Below are 24,224 nucleotides of genomic sequence, written 5' to 3'. Positions count from 1 at the left end.
CTATGGTTTTTCCTGTGGTCATGTATGGATGGGAGAGTTGGACTATAAAGAAAGCTGAGTGCCGAAGAATTGATGCTTTTGAACTGTGGTGTTGGAGAAGACTCTTGAGAGTCCCTTGGACTGCAAGGAGATCCAACCAGTCCATTCTGAAGATCAACCCTGGGATTTCTTTGGAAGGAATGATGCTAAAGCTGAAGCTCCACTACTTTGGCCACCTCATGCGAAGAGTTGACTCATTGGAAAAGACTCTGATGCTGGGAGGGATTGGGGGCAGGAGGAGAAGGGGATGACCGAGGATGAGATGGCTGGATGGCATCACGGACTCGATGGACGTGAGTCTGAGTGAACTCCGGGAGATGGTGATGGACAGGGAGGCCTGGTGTGCTGTGATTCATGGGGTCGCAAAGAGTCAGACACGACTGAACGACTGAACTGAACTGAACTGAAGCCTCTTTACCTGAATATTTGGGGACCGCATTATTAAGTTTAATCTGCAGATTATTTAAAAGACTAATTTGAACTTGCTCACATTTTCACCATCTGGTCAAGACGAAACAGTTGAGGTGACAGTTGTTATTCTTGTTGTTTAGTCACTTAAGTCGTGTCCGACTCTTTGGGGAGTCCATGAACTGTAGCCTGCCAGGCTCCTCTGTCCATGGGATTTCTCAGGCAAGAATAATGGAGTGGGTGGGTATCCATTTCCTCCTCCAGGGGATCTTCCCGACCCAGGGATTAAACCCATATCTCCTGCATTGTGAGGCAGATTCTTTTAACACTGCACTACCTGGGAAGCTCTGAGGTCCCAGTAGCAAACATTTTCCTGGAAAACTCAGTGTGTGAGGGAGCCGAGATGATCTGACTGCAGGCATTCCAGGCAGTCAGCAGGATGCCAGCTTCTCACCAGGGAGCCACTTTTAGTCATGGTTAGGCTGAAGCAGACGTCAGGAGTCAGTATAGACCTTCTGAAGCCATGTTTGCAGAGCACACGGCAGCAAAGGAAGCACCATAGCCTCCTTCAGGTTACTATAGTGAAATAAGAAAGCATAGCCAGGGTCTTTCCCTGGCTGTTCAGTGGTTAGGACTCTGACCTCCCAGTGCAGGTGACATGAGTTCACTCCCTGCTCAGGGAACTAAGATCCTGCATGTTTAAAACAAACAAACAACAAAGCATCACTACATCACTGGGAAAGACTGAAAGAATTCTGAAAATATTATTAAGGGCACTTATTCCATCCATCTCACAAAAAGTGTTCCTAACGATTCTGTTTTTAGCTTCTTGACCATTGTGTATCTTTCATTATAAACCTCTTTGGAAAATGGGAAAACTGTAAACTTTATGGCTTGTAGAATTAAAATGGAGAATGCATGAGGGAAATCATAAAAGTGCAAGAACTTTCATGCTGTGTTCTAAAAATATTCTTCAGACTTATGAAACTTTTACAAGTTGTACTTATCTGGAGTGGGGTGAGGTATATTCAAGAACCTTGGCCCAGCACAAAAGGAACATTTTCATTTGTTTAAAAATACCCAGAAACTCACTGTGGCACCATTGGAACAGACTGCCTAATAAATGTTTTCCGACTGTGTGGTTGCCACAACATTGGACGCGTGTGACAGCAACAGGAGAACTGCTGGGTCTTTTCTTGTAAAAAATGATCACTAGAGATCCGTGTTGTGTTGTACACAATACAGAGTACACACAGTTCTGTGTGGCCCTGGAGGACCAAGAATTTGATGCCAATAAGAATGGCATCAGTAGTAAACAGCAGCCACAGCCCCCCAGGTGGTACGTAACCATGCATCCAGAGAGCATCAGGTCAGAGGTCATGTAGAGAACGCCCTCTCTGCACTCACCACTCACAGTGTCACCTTGAGGTTAACTTGAGTCAACTCAGAAATGTACCCACTTCAAGAGACCGTGCTCCTCCTCACTTGAGACCTTTGCATATGATGTTCTCTTGGCATGAAATACAAATGCCTCTTTACCATCTGCACAGAGTTAAAAATGCCTTTGAAAATCCCTTGGGTATCAGCCTGTAGTGTCTCAGGGAGTCCAGTCCCATCAGTTAGACTGTTTTGCTGCTGCTCTGTTTACACACTAGATAAAGTGATTGGTTTGCATTTAGGCAATGTATTTTATTAGAGGTCATCATAAACTCTAGAGGGCCTCCTAGTGGATCAGACAGTAAAAAAAATCCTCCTGCAATGCAGAAGACCCGGGTTTGATCCCTGAGTCAGAGTCAGGAAGATCCCCTGGGGAAGGGAATGGGAACCCACTCCAGTATTCTTGCCTAGAGAATCCCATGAACAGAGAGGCCTGGTGGGCTACAGTCCATGGGGTCACACAGAGTTGGACATGACTGAGTGCCTAGCAGACACAGACACACGAAGACTCAGAATTCTCTTGAGGAACTGACAAAAGTGAACGAAGAGAAGTTTTGCATTTCTCACTTCCCGATTCTGCCAGGTTACTGCTCATTTAGTGGTCGGGCAAGCAGCAGACCCCTCACTGTCTAAACCGTTCTCTCTCTTGCTCTTCTTCTCTCTGTGTCAGTAGCATTACATTAGGTAAAAACCTGAAGCTCAATACATACAAAATAAATCCTCTGTGTTGCACTGACCCCTCAGGATCAGTACTTGCCCGTCCCTCCTCCAAGGCCGTGAGCTGCCTGGAATCAGGGACTCTTTCCTTTCCAAGTGTATATACACAGCACTGGCCCGAAACATTCAGGGAAAATTTCCTTGAATAAGTTAATAAAGGAATGAATAAACAAAATGGGTCACATTAACCATAACAACTTTTCTATTTAAAAACAACTGAATTTTGTCACTGTACATATAAACAAAATGAATCTTATCACTGAGCTCAGTTGTTACTTTCAAGATAACCAAACTGAAGCACTTCCTCTGTTCTTTCTATGAGTTAATAAGAAAGACATTATTATACTTATCTTTTGAATTCAAATTGTTTAATCCATTAAGTTATATTCTTTTACTGATATTTCCAGTTGCTGGATGGAATTGACTTTTCATTTGATGGTTAGGTACTGCATTGATTGGAAGGTGATTTTTTGGACATTATTTATCTTTATCCACCTCTGCAACCCATGATATTACACCTGAGAGTGTTGTGCCTCACCCTGTGCATTTATGGATTCCCATCTGCAATACTCTCTAACATCTTTAGAAATAGACAACCTGCCCTCATCATGTGTGACTCTCCAAATACTCTTTCAGTCACTGCAAACCTTTTGGAAATGGTCCTGGAGCCTCTCTGGCTCCCTCTTCTGAATGGTCCCCAGCTCCCCTCGAAATTAGTGCTGCCATGCAGGCAGCCCTGTCATCCACTCTACAGGTCTGCTTCTTACTAAAATTCTCAGTAGTAATCAACAGTTAATTATCTTACTTCCTGAAATACCTTATTTTTCTGATTTCAGCACCATGGCCCTTACCCCTTTTTCTCCTGAAAAGGTCTTCCCATGGAGACCCCCTAACTGCCTTGATATTCTTCTAGACCTTCAAACGTGGAAGCCTCCTGGGCTCCACCCCAGCTCCCCTGTGTATCACTCTCTGTTCCCTGGAGGTCGAATGGGTACCCTAGATCTCCATCCCATCTGCCTGCCAGCGTGTCCTGTCTGTCTGCCCACCTCCCGCCTCTCTGGGTGTGACCGGACCCTCTGGTCCTGATCCTATATCTTCTTCCTACTTTACTCTCCACACAGCTATTGCGTGAGCTCCTCTGTCATCCACTGGAGAACCCAGAATTTCCACCACCCACGAGCTCGCCTCCCTGTGCGTGACACTGTCATGCAACTAGTTGTTGTTGTTGTTGTCGTCTACTCACTCAGTCCTGTCTGACTCGTTGTGACCCATGGACTGTGGTCCACCAGGCTCCTCCATCCATGGGATTTCCCAGGTAAGACTGGAGTGGGTTGTCATTTCCTTATCCAGGCGATCTTCCCGACCCAGGGATCAAATCCGCACCGACTGTGTTGGCAGGCAGATTCTTCATTACTGAGCTACCAGGGAAGCCCCTCCAATTGGTGATCCTAACTGAAAACCTGAAAGTGCCTGATTCCTCCTGTCTTTCTGAGCCACTTGCACATGGATGAACAGGACACGTGTCAGCTACACCGCAAGAGACGCTCAAAGCCTCGCCCCACTGATCTGCCCTGCTGCTCTCCGAACATTGCCTCCATTTCCCTCCTCAAGGAGGAGAGCTTCCCCGCCTCCTCCACTTCTGCTCCAGGAGCTCAGCCCCACACCGTGGCTCGGTGACCCTGTGAGAGGGTAGACCCGAATGAGACCCTGCCCTGGGTTCCCCAGCACTCGAGTACAGAGTCCAGGCAGGCGCCCAGCAGAGCCTGAGCCTCTCTGTCTCCTCCTCTCCTTGTGTGTAGTCTCAGACCCACCAGGGCAGGCCTGGCCCTCCTTGGGGTCTGCCACTTGCTCCTCTGCCTGGACTGGCCTTCCCCCAGACCCTTGCATGGCAACCTCTTTGTCTACAAGTCACCTGCCCTGCCCAGCTGGTCAAAAGGAACTCTCTCAACACAGACAGGCTCTTCCTCATTTTCTGCAATGCTATCCAGTATCCAGATGATATTCAGATGGAATTCCAGTTGAGCTATTTCAAATCCTAAGAGATGATGCTGTGAAAGTTTTGCACTCAATATGCCAGCAAAGTTGGAAAACTTAGCAGTGGACATGGGACTGGAAAAAGTCAGTTTTCATTCCAATCCCAAAGAAAGGCAATGCCAAAGAATATTCAAACTACCACACAATTGCAGTCATCTCACACACTAGCAAAGTAATGCTCAAAATTCTCCAAGCCAGGCTTCAACAGTATATGAACCATGAACTTCCAGAGGTTCAGGCTGGATTTAGAAAATGCAGAGGAACCAGAGATCAAATTGGCAACATCTGTTGGATCACAGAAAAAGCAGGGGAGTTCAAGAAAAACATCTGCTTTATTGACTACACCAAAGCCTTTGACTGTGTGGATCACAACAAACTGTGGAAATTTCTTAAAGAGATGGGAATACCAGACCACCTTAACTGCCTCCTGAGAAATCTGTATGCTGATCAAGAAGCAACAATTAGAACTGGACATGGAACAACAGACTGGTTCCAAATCGGGAAAGGAGTATGTCAAGGCTGTTGACAAGTATATTGTCAAGGCTGCTTATTTAACTATATGCAGTATACATCATGTGAAATACCAGGCTGGATGAAACACAAGCTGGAATTAAGATTGCCACAAGAAATATAATAACCTCAGATATGCACCCATATGGCAGAAGCAAAGAGGAACTAATGAGTCTCTTAATGAAAGTGAAAGAGGAGAGTGAAAAATCTGGCTTAAAAATCAACATTCAAAAAACTTAAGATCATCGCATCTGGTCCCATCACTTCATGGCAAATAGATGGGGAAACAATGGAAACAGTGACAGACTTTATTTTCTTGGGCTCCAAAATCACTGCAGATGGCAACTGCAGCCGTGAAATTAAAAGATGCTTGTTCCTTGGAAGAAAAGCTTTGATAAACCTAGACAGTATATTAAAAAGAACTGACATTACTTTGCCAACAGAGGTCCATCTAGTCAAAGCTATGATTTTTCCAGTGGTCATGTATGGATGTGAGAGCCTAATACTACTTTTGACCTACTTTACAGAATATGACTTTGGCAGGTCCATGGGGCAATCTGTAGCACACAGGCTAAATCCATCTTGCTGCCTCTTTTTCTAAATAAAAAATTTTATTGGATTACCATCATAAAAAAAAAAAAAAACTGAGCACCAAAGAACTGATGGTTTTGAACTGTAGTACTGGAGATGACTCGAGAGTCCCTTGGGCTGCAAGGAGATCTGACCAGTCCATCCTAAAGGAAATCCGTCCTGAGTATTCTTTGGAAGAACTGATGCTGAAGCTGAAACTCCAAGACTTTGGCCACCTGATGCAAAGAACTGACTCATTGGAAAAGACTCTGATGTTGGGAAAGATTGAAGTCAGGAGGAGAAGGGGACGACAGAAGATGAGATGGTTGAATGGCATCAGTGACTTGATGGACTTTTTAAGTCTGAGCAAGCTCCAGGGAGTGGTGATGGACAGGGAAGCCTGGCATGGTGCAGTCAGTGGGGTCGCAAAGAGTCAGACACGACTGAGCAACTGAACTGATTCAAAATCTAAAGTCATGATTTTTCCATTTATATTATCTTTATTTACTTTTAAGTTGAAATACAGTTGATTTACAATGTCATATTAATCTCAGGTGTATAGCAGAGTGATTGAGTTATCTATCTATTGTTCTTCAGATTCCTTCCCCTTTGGTAAAGAATAGGTTCTTACGATTTTGAATGCAATATACAAGATATATGATACAGTATACAATATTTTGAACACAATATGCAAGATATTGAATACAGTTCCCAATACTATACAGCAGGTTATTTTTTCGCTTTTTATTTTGTGTTGGTATATAGCTGATTGACAATGTTGTGATCATTTCAGGTGAACAGCCAAGGGACTCTGTGATAGACATACACGCATCCATTCTCCCCCAAACTCCCCTCCTCTCCATGCCGCTTAACATTGAGCAGTGTTCCACAGATCCTTACTAATTATTAGTTTTATTAATATATAGTACTGTATGTATTAATCTCAAACTCCTGATTTCTCTCTCCCCCTGCCCTTTCCTCTTTGGCAACCATAAATTTGTCTTCTGTGTCTATAAGTCTGTTCGTAAGTAAGTTCATTTGTATCGTTTTTCACATTCTGCATATAAGCGATATATGATATTTGTCCAGAATCATCATGTTACCTGACTTGCCTTCTCTGTTTATTGGATGTCCTCTCCTGTTACTTGTGTGACTTTAACACCTAGAATGCTATCAGACTATCAGATTGTAGGCCTTTGACGCTTAACAAGCATTTGCAGAATGAACTAATACATCCATAGGTTGTTTCTAAAGGCAACATTTCAAACTATGAAAAGTGAAAGTTCATATATAAGTAAAACACATTTTGGAATATTCTATGATAGCATGTCTATTTTTCCAAAGCATGAGTAAAGTATTGCCCCCCCAATATTATGGATTTTACTAACTTTTATGTGTCTGTGAATGTAGAATATTAAAATATACTAGTTTTCTAGTCCTTTTGTTCTTTGTATAGTACTTTGGACAGGGTTTCAGGTCAAAGGTCTCATGACATCATTTGCCAGTAGACTTCACATCTTTTTCAGGTTAATGATTCTTTAGTGGATACAAGTAATTATTAAATACTGATGGTATCTTTAATAGGTATAACAGTATTTTGTAATATTTAGTGGTTCAATACATTATATTGGTATTAAAAATGTCATATATGTAACATTTATTCTGTAATTATAGCATGCATGCTCAGTAGCTCAGTCATGTCTGATTTTGCAACCCCATGGACTGCAACCTATTGGGGTCCTCTGTCCATGGGATTTTCCAGACAAGAATACTGGAATGGGTTGCCATTTCTGACTCCAATCATGGCACAGAGGGATGAATACAGATAATTATATACATTTGTATAGAATATGTGTGATTTTTTCAATGTTTTCAAATGAATTCGTAAGCCCATATGAAAATGCACACATGAAAATATCTGTAGCTAAACTTTTGTTTTGTTTGTAAAGTCAATCAGATCAGACTCTGTGTTTCCCTAAACTGTGGTATGATGGAATGATCACAAGACTGAGGTTCAGAAAATCAGGTTTCTCATCTAGCTTCCAGGCTAATGAGGGGGATACTGAAGAAGCCATCGTTCCCACTAGAATGTAAGCTCCAATGGGCAGAGGTCACTGTTGGTTCCATTCACTGCTGTATCACCAGCATGCAGAAAAGGTGAGGACCAGTTCAATTGCTGGACAGTTACTTGTTGCATGAATTGTACTTCTCTTGTGTACAGTTTCCACATCTGTAAAACTCTGATCCTTCCAACCTTTACATTCCAGATAATATGAGAGCCCTTTGAATATAAATCAGAAAGATTCAGAGCGCGAATTGCTTATCCAGCTGTTACTTGGGCCTTTATACAGTTATATAGTGAGTGCATCAAAACTCTGTGTTGAATATTTCTTAACATGAGTAAGACAAGATATCTGTCCATGATATTAACATCTTTAATAGGCTTGAAACAAAAACTCTAAAATAAAAAATATATTACCCAAATTCACAAAATTAAATAAGTATAAAAGAAAGTTCAATAACCTACCTCTTACATGATGTTTTTGCAAAATGTGTAGCACTTAGATTTATTTTGGAAGCTGTGAAGATTTAATACTGCTGTAAGGATTTGGGGATGTCCTGTAGACATACCCCTCTTTGAGAAAAACTTGAAAAATACAAACTGATAAAGAACTCTTAACTTTTAAATGTTTTCTTTTCATTCATCAAACACATATATCACTACAAGCACCTGTAGTAGGTGTTAGGAGAGGCGGGAGAAGCCAGGCTCTGGTAGTACACAGAGCCTCCTGGCTGGAGTCAACATCAGCACTGGAAACGTCACAGAGGAAACCTGTGGACTGGGGGCTGATGACCAGACTGCCATCACTCACAGCCTCCCCATCACAGCCACCAGGAGCAACCCAGCTTTGGGAGCCACCATCTGGTCCCCTCACATCCTCCAGACCAATGTTTGATGAGACCCTGACCCCTTTTTTATAAAGCCGCTGCTCAACTCCGTCAGTCTCCATCCCCTTCTCTTGCCTGTTTTTATCCATAGCAGTTATTACCAGACCTGTTACATATTTGGTGACTTGTTAATTGCCTTTCTTGTGTAATACATACATGTATGTAAGCTCCATGATGACAGGAAATTTGTCATTTAGCAGTGTTTACCCAGAACCTAGAACAGTGTGGGACACCTGGTTGGTGTTTAGTAAATATTTGTTGGATGGAGGAAGGGATGGAAAGAGGGAGGGAAGGAAGAATGGATGGAGGGAAGGATGAAGGAAAGATGGTTGGAAGGAGGGAAGGATGGATGGATAGAATAAAGGAGGGAAGCATAGATGCGTGGATGGGGCTAGGGATGGATGGATGCATGCATGGAAGGATGGAGGGAAAGATGGATGAATGGATGGAAAAAGGATGGATAGATGGAGGAATGAATGGATAAATGGATGGATGAATAAAAGGAAGGGTGAATAGATGGAAGGAATGCTGACTGAGTAGATAAATGAATACCTTAATGAAAAGATCCTTTTTGCTGATCCTCTTAACCATTTCTCTCTAGTTCCCAGCATCCTCCCCTCCATTTACATGTAAAAGTTTGCTTTCATTATTATAGCTATGAACCTCATTATTTTCGGTAGAATTTGGTGTTCTACCCTCGTTCATTGCCTCGGGCTGCCTGGAGTAAACATTTGTCAGGATTCTAGCTGGCTCACTTGGGTAACATGCCATGGGGGCTTGCCCCTTGCCCTCAGGTGGTGTGGTGCTGATAGGCATGCAGGGATGAAATGTTGCTTTACGTGGTGACTTCATACAGGAGCAACGTCTAAGAAGGAGACACAGGACACACATAAACACCCAAACTAAGCTAATGGCAGCCATCATGGCCATAGGGGGAGTCCCTGCCTTGAGTCCAGTGGGTGAGACAGAAAACGGAAGGAGCACAGGTGGAGAATCTAGAGCTGTAGCTGGGAAAAGAGATGCATCCGTGTGACGGCTGGTAGGAGCACACGATGCTTTGTAGAGGGCAAGTTATAAACAATAAGATCAAACAGGTTCCTGCCCTTTCATTGGCATTTCAACCTCTAAAAATGAATTCTGTGAAAGCACCTCTAACAACTGGAAACATCACCGGTAATGAGCCCTATGTGGGTAACCTCTGTGCCATCTCAGATGAGATCCTGCATGTTAATGCGTTACAGAAAACATTGAATAAAATGCTGCTTCCCCCCCCCCTTTTATGAGGATTGTGGATAGCTGGCTGTACCAAAACAGTGGTATTTTCCATGCTGGGTTCCAAGTGCCTCTTCTGTAGAGGACATTCCCACTCATTCAGATCTGTCTCCAGGCAGTTGGAACCTTCCAGATTAGAAGAAACCTGTTAGCTTCCACAGAACAGTACAGTGCAAAATCCGGTTTTTCACTGAAGCTGACAACTTGAGCAGCCATAACGCAGGGATGCATTTTGGCTCATCAGGAGTCAAGTGGTCTCTGAAGCTGGGCAGTGGTCTGCCTTCTACTGCTGCCTCCTTAGCAGAGAATCCTGTAGCAAAGAGATTAATTCATCAGAGTATTCTCTTAGACATTATTTTTGTGAGTAAAACTTGAATTATATGCATAATTAATGACTGTACTTGCAGAGTCAATATCCAGGGGAACTGTCTGGAAAAAAACCAAACACACTTAGAGTTGCTTTTACTCTCTCCTGCCAGAGTCAGGCCACAAGAAGTTGAAAAGCACCATCCAGAGAAGCACCGAGACAGGAATGGCAGCAGAGATGAGGAAGATGGTGAGGCAGCCAAGCCGGGAGTCCACGGACGGCAGCATCAACAGCTACAGCTCCGAGGGAAAGTAAGTGGGTCAGCACATGCACAAGGCCGGGAGCCGAGGGTCCCGAGTCACAGGGAGGGTAACAAGGCTCTCGTTATCCTGCCGTTACTTTGTACAACCGGGAGTTCAACCATCCGCTTGAAAACAGCCTGACCTCGCAGGATACAGACACACCTCTGGCCTGGTCATTCAGACCTCTCAAAGGGATGAGGAAATGGCGGCTTAACATGAATAAACTGATTTTTTGTTATCCAGAAAGGCTCAGAAAGTCCAAGAGCAGAGGTTTATGGTAGAAATGCCAAATATAATGGCTTCCTTCAGATGGGAAATTCATCGTCTATCCCAGTTGCCAAAATCTGAATTAGAACGTAGATGTATGAAACTTACTGTCCATATTCCTGCTTTTCTTCAAACTATTTTGAGATGCAAGTTGTTGGAAGTCTAACATTCTTATAATAGCAACTTATTTTTCTTATTTTTAAAACATCACAATTTCATTTTCACCTTAGGAAAAATGCCCAGGATCTACCTACTTAGTTATTTTTCTGATGAAAAAATTTTCATTAATCTTGAAATTAATTAGTTGGGGAAAAATGTAACTAGATTTTTGTTTTTGTTTACTTGGTGTGATTTTTTTTTACAGAAAAATCTGCATTTTTCTTATGCTTGAGAATTTTTCTGGTGAAACTGAAATAATGCTTTTATTGATTGATAGTTTGATAGTTGACAGGTTACTGAGGTGATAGATCTTACAAATAATTAAGTTTTATCCTGCAATGGGTTACTTGGGGATTGACTGTGTACAAGTTTTCTATAATTATGTATTACCATGCAGATATCTTTTACCCATTCATTATTAATTATTTTATTTTACTGGCATTTTTAATTAGGTTCAGAAAATAAATTCTGCCAAGTTAATGTTCATGATATCATTTCCCATTCCTGAAAGTAGTGAGTCCCTTTATTTGATCCAATGAGGGTTATGCATTCTCCCAGCAAGATACAGCCAGGAACAAAAATCAGAAGGCATGAAGTTTTGGAGTTAAGTTTGCTGAAAAATACCAATATTTGTTGAAGGATTATGAAGCAATGAGCAAATAAAAAAACTGGAGACACTGTTTTCTGATATAAAAATCAACAAGTGTACATTGGGATTAACAAATACACACTACTATATATATATATATATATAGAGAGAGAGAGAGAGAGAGAATCAATAACTAGTAGGAACCTACAGTATACCACAAAGAACTTTACTCAACTCTCTGTAATGGCCTGTAGGGGAAAAGCATATTAAAAAGGGTGGACGTATGTATATATCCAGATACATATAACTGATTCACTTTGCTCTACAGCAGAAACTAACAACATTGTAAATCAGCTTTACTCCAATAAATCTTTTTTTTTTTTAATTGACAAATCTAGTGATACTTCCACCATGGATAAGCCACTTAATGTCTCACAGATTTATTTTATGGTCTCTTGATGGAATAATAATTGATGCTCTGTCTAATCCCTTCAATTATGAAAAAATAATACGTATGAAAGCACATGCTGCTTGTTCGCTCGCTCAGTCAAGTTTAACTCTTTGCGTCCCCACGGACTGCGGCATGCCAGGCTTCCCTGTCCTTCACTACCACATTGGAAAAGATCAACCCTTATACAAAACTGTTTATTCCAAAAAATTACATATCGAAGTTCAACTGTGTGAACAGCCTGGTTCTTGTTATCCTGGACACATCAGGTAACAAGAGCACAGTCCCTGCTCTGGGCACAGATATAGCCTGGGGCTTCAGGCAGACATGGTGAGAAACAGACAAACTCCAACCAACGTACTAGCATTTAATTTAAATACAAATCTCATATAATATAACATATTAATTTATTCAAGATGTTAATTCATTCAAAACTGAAAAAATTAAGCATTTTGATTTGTAATAAGAATCTGTTTTCAAATAATATTTATTCAATATTACAAATTAGAGATACCAAGAAAACATTTCATGCAAAGATGGGCACAATAAAGGACAGAAATGCTATGAACCTAACAGAAGCAGAAGATATTAAGAAGAGGTGGCATGAATACACAGAAGAACTGTACAAAAAAGATCTTCATGAGCCAGATAACCACGATGCTGTGATCACTCAGCTAGAGCCACACCCTGGAAAGCAAAGTCAAGTGGGTATGGGAAAGCATCACTGTTAACAAAGCTAGTGGAGGTGATGGAATTCCAGTTGAGCTATTTCAGATCCTAAAAGATGATGCTGTGAAAGTGCTACACTCAATATGCCAGCAAATTTGGAAAACTCAGCAGTGGCCACAGGACTGGAAAAGGTCAGCTTTCATTCCAATTCCAAAGAAAGGCAATGCCAAAGAATGCTCAAATTACCACACAATTGCACTCACCTCACATGCTAGCAAAGTAATACTCAAAATTCTCCAAGCCAGGCTTCAACAGTACACGAACCGTGAACTTCCTGGTGTTCAAGCTCGGTTTAAAAAATGCAGAGAACCCAGAGATCAAATTGCCAACATCCACTGGATCATCGAAAAAGCAAGAAAGTTCCAGAAAAAATATGTATTTCTGCTTTATGACTATGCCAAAGTCTTTGGCTGTGTGGATCACTATAAACTGTGGAAAATTCTGAAAGAGATGGGAATACCAGACCACCTGACCTGCCTCTTGAGAAATCTGTATGCAGGTCAGGAAGCAACAGTTAGAACTGGACATGGAACAACAGACTGGTTCCAAATCGGGAAAGGAGTATGTCAAGGCTATATATTGTGACCTTGCTTATTTAACTTCTATGCAGAGTACATCCTGTGAAATGCTGGGCTGGATGAAGCACAAGCTGGAATCAAGATTTCCAGGAGAAATATCAATAACCTCAGATACACAGATGATACCACCCTTATGGCAGAAAGCAAAGATGAACTAAAGAGCCTCTTGATGAAAGTAAAAGAGAGTGAAAAGGTTGGCTTAAAGATCAACATGCTGAAAACTAAGATCATTGCATCTCGTCCCATCACTTCCTGGCAAATAGATGGATGGGGAAACGATGGAAACAGTGAGAGATTTTATTTTGGGGGGGCTCCAGAATCACTGCAGATAGTGAATGCAGTCATGAAACTGAAAGACGCTTGTTCCTTGGAAGAAAAGTTATGACCAACCTAGACAGCATATTAAGAAGCAGAGACATTACTTTGCCAACAAAAGTCTGTCTAGTCAAAGTTATGTTTTTTCCAGTAGTCGTGTATGGATGTGAGAGTTAGACTATAAAGAAAGCTGAGTGCCAAAGAAATGATGTCTTTGAACTGTGGTGTTGGAGAACACTCTTGAGAGTCCCTTAGACTGCATGAAGATCAAAGCAATCAATCCTAATGGAAATCAGTCTTGAATATTCATTAGAAGGACTGATGCTGAAGCTGAAATTCCAATACCTAGACCAGCTGACACAAAGAACTAACTCCTTAAAAAAGACCCTGATGCTGTGTAGATTGAAGGCGGGAGGAGAAGGGAATGACAGAGGATGAGATTGTTGGATGGCATCATCAACTCGATGGACATGAATTTGAGCAAACTCTGAGAGGTGGTGATGGCCAGGGAGGCCTGGCATGCTACAATCCATTGGGTTGCAAAGAGTCAGACACGACTGAGTGACTGAACTGAACTGAATATTGCAAATATTATTTATTTAAGAAATTATTAAATGTTTCTTAAAATTTAGCACTTTAATGTTACTTAATGCTTGTGAGCAATTATTTAAGTAGGTCATGACATAAAATACCACATCTTATATTTTATGTTAATCATACATTTATGTAAGGATTTATATTGTAAAATGTGCCAAAAACTTAGTGCATTAAAAACTTTAATTAAGCCCTCTTGCTGAGGGTCTTCTTTTTTATTTTAAAATGGAGTAGAGTTGATTAACAATATCGTGTTAGTTTCAGGTGAATGGGACAGAGAGGTATACTGGGAGTTCGGGATCGACATGTACACTCCGCTGTGTTTAAAATGGATAACCAACAAGTACCTACTGTGTAGCACAGGGAACTCTGCTGAATATTCTGTAAATTGATAGGGTAGACTTTCTCTCGTTCAGCACTGAGCCTCATATGCTTGGCTCAGAGGAAATGCAAAGAATCAGTAAGTAAACCAATTACCCAAGTACTGTCTGATTCATGTTCAGAACTATATTCTAGTAGAAAGTAATGAAAAGAGTTCTAGGAGATCTAATGTTTTGATTTTTGTCCTTTGCCAATAGTTTAATATTTCCTGGAGTGAGACTAGGCGCAGATAGTCAATTCAGTGATTTTCTGGATGGATTGGGACCAGCCCAGCTTGTTGGCCGCCAAACCCTTGCTACCCCTGCAATGGGTAAGAATAATTTTTCCTGAAAGAAAATGAGTGTTTCATGGTTGACAAGATTATTTAAAGCAGTGTAATAGCATTGATAATACAAGCAAGAAGAACACTTTTATCTCAAATGTTGCTGGTTTCAAATGACTATTCTAAGTTCTAATGCATTTTTCTAACTTGATCCATATTTCTGAGGCATTTTCCTAACTGCTGACAAAGGTCTGTATAGTCAAAGCTATGGTTTTTCCAGTAGTCATGTATGAATGTGAGAGCTGGAATGTAAAAAAGTTCTAGAAAACTGAGCACCAAAAATTAATGCCTTCAAACTGTGGTGCTGGAGAAGACTCGTGAGAGTCCCTTGCATATCTAGGAGATCAAACCAGTCCATCCTAAAGGAAATCAACCCTGAATATTCATTGGAAGGACTGGTGCTGAAGCTGAAGGTCCAATAGTTTGGCCATCTGATGTGAAAAGATCCTGAAAAGATCACTGGAAAAGATCCTGATTCTGGGAAAGATTGAGGGCAAGAGAAGGGCTGACAGAGGATGAGATGGTTGGATGACATTACTGACTCAATGGATATGAGTTTGAACAAACTCAAGGAGATAGTGAAGGACAGGGGCTTCTGCTGTGCTGCAGTTAGCTCATGGGGTCTCAGAGTCGAACACAACTGAACAACAGCAACAACTTGACCTGTAATGTAAAATGAATAAAGTTAGTCACCTCTTTGAATTATCAAAATTCTGTCAATGTAACATCTACAGTATATCCAAATGTAGGAGAAGGGTAGCATGTTATAGCATGGAAAAATCAATAGATTAGTCGATCAAGAATGTTGGTGTGAGTGTAATATTATGCAAAAAAATTAATGAAATTGCCTCTCTACTTCAGAACTCAAAAAAGTAGTATTTTGGGGTCAATTGTAAAAGAGAAACAAGAGGTGAAGAAAGACACTAACAAATACTGAAAACACTTAATGTTTCCATACTCTTGGAGTGAGAAAGAACTTCCAAACCAAAGCCAAATAAATCAAAAAACTTCTACTAGCAAAAATACCATAAATTAAGATTATAAAAGGTGATAAATGGAGAAAATTATATGTAACATGTCCAATAAATATCTTCCTGAAAGGCATGAGATTTTAGCTTGAAAGTACCCACAGAGTAGTCAGCAAAATCATGAGAATATTTCAAACACAAAAACAATATTATGTCATTTTACAGTCTCAGATATTGATAGAAAATCCCACAGCTTTCCTAAGAGGAAAAATAATTGTATCCAAACTATTAAAAATCTGATTCTCACTGGACTCTTCAGTAATAATAGTGGAATCTAGAAGATGAGCATTGTCTTCAAAATTCTGATTAACAATTTATTTCCAACATGGAGTACAATAGCCAGCCAAGTCATCCAGTAAATTTGAGGCTAGAACTAACATATGTGTAGACACAAAGGGCCTCAAAACATTTTCTTTATACCCAGCATCACTCAGAAACCTATTGGAGGACATGCTTCCACAAAATGAACTAAGGAGACTTAAAACTTGTGAACTAAAAAGGAGGAACATGAAATTCAGTAAATTAATGCTTTTGTACGAGAGAAATGAATGGGATGCCCAGAATGGTAGTGAAGGAAAATCTAAGAAAACAGCTACCGCTTTAAAAGAAGGCTGTCCAAATTGCAGCCTGTCAGATTCTTAAGCTAAATCTATAGAAAACCTAGTGTGTTTGATTTTGTAGTAGATCTAGACAAGCAGGACAGAGTGAGGGGTTGAATTAGCATAAAAATACATAAAAATGTAAGCAAGTACTTTTTAAAACACACTTAGTGGGCGTAGAGAAAAGGAAGTGTCCAAGAAATGAGAAGTAATCACAATATTCCATTGTACATAACTACAATATTGCATAATCATAATATAAATATTAATATTGGGAGAACAGCATGACAGAAAATGGCAAGTGTATGCAGGGGACAGGAAGACAGAGAAAGCAAAATTAGAGGTCAGTAATAATATCTATTACTGAAGAAAGGAAGGTATCTTATGAATATGATATTTAGAGATAGGGATGCAAATGCCAGAAAGTAAAAAAAATAAAAATAAATAAGTTAAAATATTGCAAATTTTGAAAGTAGTGACTTTTGAAAGGGAAGAAGTTGAGAGAGAGACTAGGAATATTTTATACTAATAACAAGGCTTAGAGAACAGTTTGACTCTTTAAAGTGTGTGTGTATGCGATTAAAAGGAAAAAGCCTGAGAGTCCCCAGGAGCTAAGGTTTAAAACAAGAATTATTATAAAATTAATGAACAATCCAGAACCACAACATTGATCAGTGGATGAGGCAAATAAGAAGAATTCACAACTGAATTCTTTCTCACAGCTGAGAAAATGGAGATGATTCAACCAACTAAAACCAACTGAGAAATAAATATATTTAATATTTTGGAGGATAAAGTATCATATCATTCAGAAAAAGTTTGGCATCTTCTAAAAATGGATAAAGGGCATGAACAGGCAATACAAAAGAAGAAATAAAAATTGAAAATATTTACAAATATGTTCAACCTCCCTAATAACCAAAGAAATGCTAATTATAACTTATGGAACATCAGACTGGTAAAAAAGTAGACATATTGCTCTTAATGTTATTAGTGGGCTGTGGAAATGGGAAGACAGATTTTTTCTGATCACAGTGTACCTTTCTGAGGGATAATTGGCAGTATGCATGAAATTATTGAATGTTCCTTCAATTAGACCTAATGATTACAAATCTGGGAATTTGTGTTTAAGAAATAATTGACCATGGATGTAAAAATTCTTCATAAAGCTGTTCTTTCTAGTGTTGTTTAATAACAACAATATAGATAAGCTGTATTTCCATCCACAGGGATCTGGTTAAATAGGTAATAAGGTTCCCATTCCATGGTTCATACAGTCAGTAAATTGAGGGTGTATGGTCATGAAAGTTGTTGGATAAATAGATAAACGTGGATGGTAGATAGGTGTATAGATAGAGTGATGGAGAGAGAGAGATGGATTAATAGATGATAGATCAGATAGGCTCATAGCCAGAGAGAGAGAGAAAGATAGGAATGAAGGAAGGAACTAACAAATTATGAAATTGCTAGGGTATTTATCAATATATTAATGGAGGTTTTTGCTAAATAATGGAAATGCAGATAATTGTACTTTTTATTAAGTATTTCATATACTCAACATAAAGGATAAGAAACCTTTGGGTACAGAATTTCTTAACTACTTCAGTGTTGTTACAGTTAAGCAATTTATAAACCAGTATGAGACTCTCATAAGTTGAATGAGTACCAGAAAAATGAAGAGAAACATTTAAAACCTGATTTGGAGTTAGGGAAAAAAAGTGGGGTTGGGGGCTCTAAGTATTAGTTTTTTTATGAAGATCATGAGGATCATAATTTGGAGTCTCTTATGACCTTTTTTCTTTTTTTTTTTAACTGAATGTGACTGCAAAGAAGTTGACACATTTTGCTTCTGCTGGCAGGTGATATACAGATAGGAATGGAGGATAAAAAGGGCCAGTTAGAAGTTGAAGTGATTAGAGCACGAAGCCTCACGCAGAAACCCGGCTCCAAATCCACACCTGGTAAGACGCAGAATTAACTGTTCATATGGGAGTCTCCCATGGACAGAAGCTCAAAACGTGTTGTATTTGAATTTATATGCTCCGTGTTGCATTATCTGTCCTTTGATTGTATAACAGTGGATCTGGGTTTTCCTTGCACAATTATTCTGTTGAAAGTATTAGGAAGAGTCTTGTTGTGTTAAGACAAATTTAGTTATGATGGCTTCTTAGCTCATGTCAATTATTTTTGTCTGCCCATGTACAAAGGCAGCATAAAAATTCAGTTCTAATCGTAACAAGGGTAAGCTTTTAGATAGAAAATGAGCTTTAAAATATAAGCCTACGTTGTATTGCCAGCCATAAGCCAAATAAGTCAGAATCTTATGATAACTTTGCAGACTTGAAATGAGGAAAATTATGTTAGTAGTAACATATGGGTTTTAAGGGGTAGCATTCATGGAGCACTGAAAACTTGAAATGATTTAAATAATCAATGGAAAGCTTTTAGTAAGCATCTCTACTTCTCTAAGGAAGCATTTGCTAATAAAATCAATTTAATTTGAAGGGTTAACTTTTTATCTGTTAATGTTACCTTTGTTCAGCTCCTTATGTCAAAGTGTATCTTTTGGAGAATGGGGCCTGCATAGCCAAGAAGAAGACAAGAATTGCACGAAAGACCCTTGACCCTTTGTACCAACAGTCCCTGGTTTTTGATGAAAGTCCACAGGGTAAAGTCCTTCAGGTCAGTCGTAGCTGGTTTGTCTTTTTACATTGTAACAGGTCGATTGTCCACACCAACACTGAAGAGGTGGGCAAACAGAAAGATAATAAATTCCAAATTGTTGATTTACAATGTAAGTAATATGTAGTTATAAAATATCTCTTAGTTCCAATGGAGAACAAGATATTTATTTTCACTCTCCATTTCTCCCTTCTCTCATCCTCTCCTTATACTTTTGCCCTACTTCGCACCCCTTTCATCTTCTAGATGTTAGATAGGTTAGACTAGATAGATAGAAGGATAGAGTGATAGATAGGTGGATAGACAGATACATAAATACATAGACTAGATGGATGGAAAAATATATGTATGGGTGGGTAGCCAGGTAGATGGATAGATAGATAATTAGGGCAACCAATGTTAATAATAGTTTAGTAAGCAAGACATGATGCAAAGAAGGAAAGGAAGCAAATATTCATGACTGGTTGAGTATCAGTTTCACTGTTAGCTGCTTCCACATGTTATCTTTTCTAGATATTTTGACCACCACTGCCCTGGCCCCAGCTTTTTTTGGCTTTTAACTTGCATTTCTCTAGCTACTAATAAGATTAAACAAATTGTTCATATGTAATTGACCATTTGGATTTTCTCTTATGTGAAAAATTAACCGTTTTACCTGATACTCTTCTCAGCTTGTAGAAGTTTTTTGTTTATTTGTTTGTTTGTTTTAAGCTGTTCTGGATCCTGGTATTTTGTCTTTTACATGAATTACACACACATTAGTCCTACTGTGACTTTTCTTTCACCAAATTCTTTACATCTTTTGATGAACAGAAGTTCTCAATTTAAATATACTTCTTAAAAAACCACTTTTGTATTGTTTATGCTTTTTTTCTGACTTAGTTTTAAAAAATCCATCTTTATACCTTATTTGTTAGGTATAATCCTTCTTTATTTTTATCCTTCTTTATAAATATATTGGGTGTATATATTTATATATTGTATATATAATATATAATTATATTATATATACTATATATATTAGGGTTAGTATTATATATATTTACAACCTGAAGGTTATAAATATATTGTTTTCATAGAGTTTAATTATTTTGGTTTGTGTTGTGAAGTAGGGTCCAACTTTATTTTTTCCCTTTTATATGATCATTTGTCCAGAAATTATTTATTGAAATGTCCTTCTTTTAAACCCATTCAATAATATCAGCTCAGTCATAGAGCATTTCACTATCTGCATTGAAAGATTCAGTGCAGTTCACTTATATTTTTTGAAAGATTATGTCTGAGGAATACAGGCATTAAACAATTTGGCAAGGTTACTCAGTAAATTGAAAAACTGAGATTTGCCACCCCTGCCTCTGTAAAACGGGTGAGTGAGTTCATTTAGGAACCTCCACAGAGCCTGGAGTAATGGGAATCTTACCTGACACCCAAAAAATTGATTTTGGTGTCCGGTTGTTCTGTCAGTTCGCTGACTTATTAATCTGCTGATCAAGTTAAAACTGTCAGGCAAGTCCTCAAAAGGCACCAGCATATAATTACTTTTCAGCCTGTCCCTTCAGTTACAAGTCTATAATATAAAAGAAATGTAATGAATATTCTTATTCCTTTTGCACATCCCACCATGCACACACACCATGGTACCGGAAGTTGGGTTATCTTGCCCTCCTAGCTTGCACAAAATTTAATTTGTATATCTCTGTGGTCCTGCACATTGCTCACTAGATAACAGTTGCTAAAGAAGATTTTGAATTGATAAGTAAATAAGCTTGCCTGTTTGTTTTTAACATGGTTTATATAGACAATACCCCTCATGGACTAGGGAAATACGATATGTATTCCATCAAATCAAAAAATCATGATGAAGTATCTCAAAGTACCTGAATATTTTTAATTATTTAGTCTCCTTGGTCTTAGTTATGTGCACTTCACCTCCTTCCCTGTCTGGGTCAGTTTTACAGAGCAGTTTGCTCTCAGCTCTTCCCGTGTGAAGGAGAGGAGCTCAAGTTCACTGCCCTTCTCTGTTTCTGCAGGTGATTGTTTGGGGGGACTATGGCAGAATGGACCACAAATGCTTCATGGGGGTGGCTCAGATCTTGCTGGAGGAACTCGATCTTTCCAGCATGGTCATCGGCTGGTACAAGCTGTTCCCACCGTCATCACTGGTTGACCCCACGCTCACCCCTCTGACCCGCCGGGCTTCCCAGTCATCTCTGGAAAGTTCCACTGGGCCCCCCTGCATCCGGTCCTAATGAACTCACACCAGTAAGACTCTACCTTCAGGATAATAATCTGAACCAGATATTTCATGAGCATTGTTGGAGACAGACAATCAACCTGTGTTTTGCCTGTAGTCGTTTTTCAATAATATGTCCCAATCGTTGTTTAAAACCTGGCTTCACATGACAGACCAAGGCAGTCTATCAAATACAGGAAGAGTCAACGTGCTAGAGAATCACTGATGCTTCTAACAAATGAAAGAAAGGAAACTGCAAATTCACACACACGCGCGCACATGCACACATCAAACTGAACAAACTGGAAACTGTCACTTTTGTGAAAAGCTATATTTTATGTGTTTTTTGCACAAACCACAAGGAGTGTTATTTCCCTGGTGTTTAAGTTTTGTTTGTGCGTTGTTTGTTGATTTCAGTTGATTTCAGATTTGTTTTAATTCGGTTTTCATTGCATTTGTTGTTTCTACTCATCTTCAGCTGTGTCATGACAGGGCTCGTGATGTTTACAGAGACCCTTCCTTTCTTTTTCCAAAAGCACCAAAAAAAAAAGGGCTGAAGCAGTCTCTGTAGCATCTCTGCAGAGTGTGCACCATAAGACAAAGTGAGGCCAATGCAGGGCTTCACTGACTTTTGCTTTCTGATTCTTCAAGTTCTTATGTGTAGAAACCCAGAAAATGAAAGTTATCTTCCAAAAACAATAATCACAGAATCACTGTTTTGAATGGAGCTCATGTCTGTTTGTGTTCTAAAACATTAATTTATGTTTTCCATTGTTTTGCATGGAGGACTTTTACAGAACTGAGTCTGCAGCGAATGCTGGGAACTAACCTAAATGCATTGTTGTACCGTGGAAACACTCCTTGTAATGCCTTTTCCTTCCTGACATCCAAAATAAAAGCAAGTATATGCTCATGTGTACAAACCATATGTTTGACTTCCCAAAATGGTGACTAGAAGTGTAGACTTAGTACCCGTCCTGGCAAGAACATGGTATGGGCTATTAATATTCCACTGGAAATTTCATTTGAAATATTCCACACTAATGATTTTTATCAAATTTTAGTTTACATTTCTTTGAAATTGATGCAAGCACAACGCTTGTTTTTTTAATGCAAAGTATCTTACTTTGGGGTGGGGGAAATAAAACAAAGTCCAATTCGATTTGCATTTTCTTCATCTGCGTTTTTCTTGGCCTTGAATTCCCTTGTGACCTTCTGTATCTGTGCTAACAACTGCAGACTCTGCAGGTGCATCAAGACCTTCTCCCTCCTTTTATGAGTCCCTCCACTTTTGTGACTCCACAAATAGAGCAGCATGACTTGGAACTGTTCAAAGCTGCATGCACGTTTTATTAAAAAAAAGGATAAAGAAAAAAAAGAAAGGAAAAAAGAAAAGAAACAAAAGGTTATTTAATAATGTATGTTAGTTCCACATAGGCCAGCTTGTATGTTGCATGTACTTGTACAGTTTGCTTGTTAATTACTCTACTGAAATAACCAAGAAATCTAAGCCATCCATTTTTGTTATAGACATTTTGCAAAGTTTTAGCCAGACTCCATCTGTGAGTCTGAGGTGAAATGTCTATAGATGGACTTTATTTTTTACCCTCTGGAAAATGTGATGTAGTATGGACCAAATTCCTTCTAATAAATATTTTGGTGTAGATTCCTCCTGTGGGGCTGTAACACATGTAGACACTGTGTACACATAGGTTTTAATCCATAGACATACTGCCTGCACCAAGTGAATTATTTATTATTTACACACGCCAGAATGACCTGCCCATTGTTCCCAGGGCACAGATTGACCACGGGTCACCATGCTGAGCAGGAAGGACTGAAGCATTGGTGTACTTCTGCTAGATACCGTTCTGTCTTAGTGGCCAACAATCAACTGATTCTAATTGGGTAGTATCTTTCTATTTGACCACTTGTCTTAACACTTCCCTGTGCTTTTAAATGAACTTCCAACTCATGTATGTAAACATGTTTAATAAAATTTACTTTTCATGTCAGTCTACAGCCATCTGTGTTCTGTGTTGTGCCAGATATTCATTGTGGGTTCCACTGGGCAAGATGGGAGCTGGATCGCGGGAAGGGAGGTGGGATTTGTCATCTGCTGGGGGCACTTGACTTGTCACTGCACAAATGTGTGTCTTCATCTCCAGCCCAAAAGGTACTTTGCATCACATACAATTTTTTTACTCTGTCAGCCTGTCTTAAGTGAGCACATGACTTTACTTCTGAAAAGTGGCATTACTGAAAACAATAAATCTCAGTAAGAATCAAACAGAAGATTGTTTTTCTGCTGCTCTTTAAGTGTGCTGTTGTCCAACTGCCAAATCATTTCAAGCGTGTGATATGTCAAAATATCAATTCCTGCACCTGTTACCAAAGCATCTGGTTCCTCTTTCCATTGGTTCCTTCTGGACCCCTGACTGATTCATAGAAGCTTGCCTTAGGGTTGGTCAACTTAAACCAAACAATATGTTATATCATCCCCAGCAGAATCTTAGAGAATAAATATATCTTCAAAGATAATAGCTGAGTCTCCAAAAGTAGTATGTTAAATAAAATTTGTTAGCTTTATTACTTCAACTTTTTGACATTTTCTTTTCTTCCCCAAGAGTGTGTTCATATATGATGCCAAACCTGGCCTCTGTATACCAACACTGAATTAAAATTTGAAGACAAGAGTTTTGGGTGAAGAAGAAAACATATCTTTATTGCTTTACTGGGCAAAAGGGGACAGAGT

General features: G+C 39.4%; 1 protein-coding gene across 29 annotated transcripts in view; it reads left to right on the top strand.

Moving 5' to 3' along the window:
- RIMS1 (regulating synaptic membrane exocytosis 1) overlaps positions 1 to 23,491 on the top strand; it is a 600,054-nt gene extending 576,563 nt beyond the window's left edge. For 24 of the 29 annotated variants that reach the window (XM_040261377.1, XM_040261401.1, XM_040261400.1 and 21 more), the window contains 5 exons: positions 10,416 to 10,554; positions 14,803 to 14,915; positions 18,414 to 18,515; positions 19,097 to 19,236; positions 21,267 to 23,491. In XM_040261377.1, coding sequence (XP_040117311.1) covers positions 10,416 to 10,554; positions 14,803 to 14,915; positions 18,414 to 18,515; positions 19,097 to 19,236; positions 21,267 to 21,485 — 713 coding nt within the window. In that variant the 3' untranslated portion in view covers positions 21,486 to 23,491. The remainder of the gene's footprint in view (positions 1 to 10,415; positions 10,555 to 14,802; positions 14,916 to 18,413; positions 18,516 to 19,096; positions 19,237 to 21,266) is intronic. The other 5 variants (XM_040261371.1, XM_040261372.1, XM_040261373.1 and 2 more) reach the window with 1 other exon arrangement.
- Positions 23,492 to 24,224: the final 733 nt, after the last annotated feature.

Source organism: Oryx dammah, unplaced genomic scaffold, assembly GCF_014754425.2.
Source record: "Oryx dammah isolate SB20612 unplaced genomic scaffold, SCBI_Odam_1.1 HiC_scaffold_19, whole genome shotgun sequence".
NCBI classification, from domain to species: domain Eukaryota; kingdom Metazoa; phylum Chordata; class Mammalia; order Artiodactyla; family Bovidae; genus Oryx; species Oryx dammah.
The sequence above is the reverse complement of the archived record's forward strand: the minus strand, read 5'-3'. Positions and strand labels throughout refer to the sequence as shown.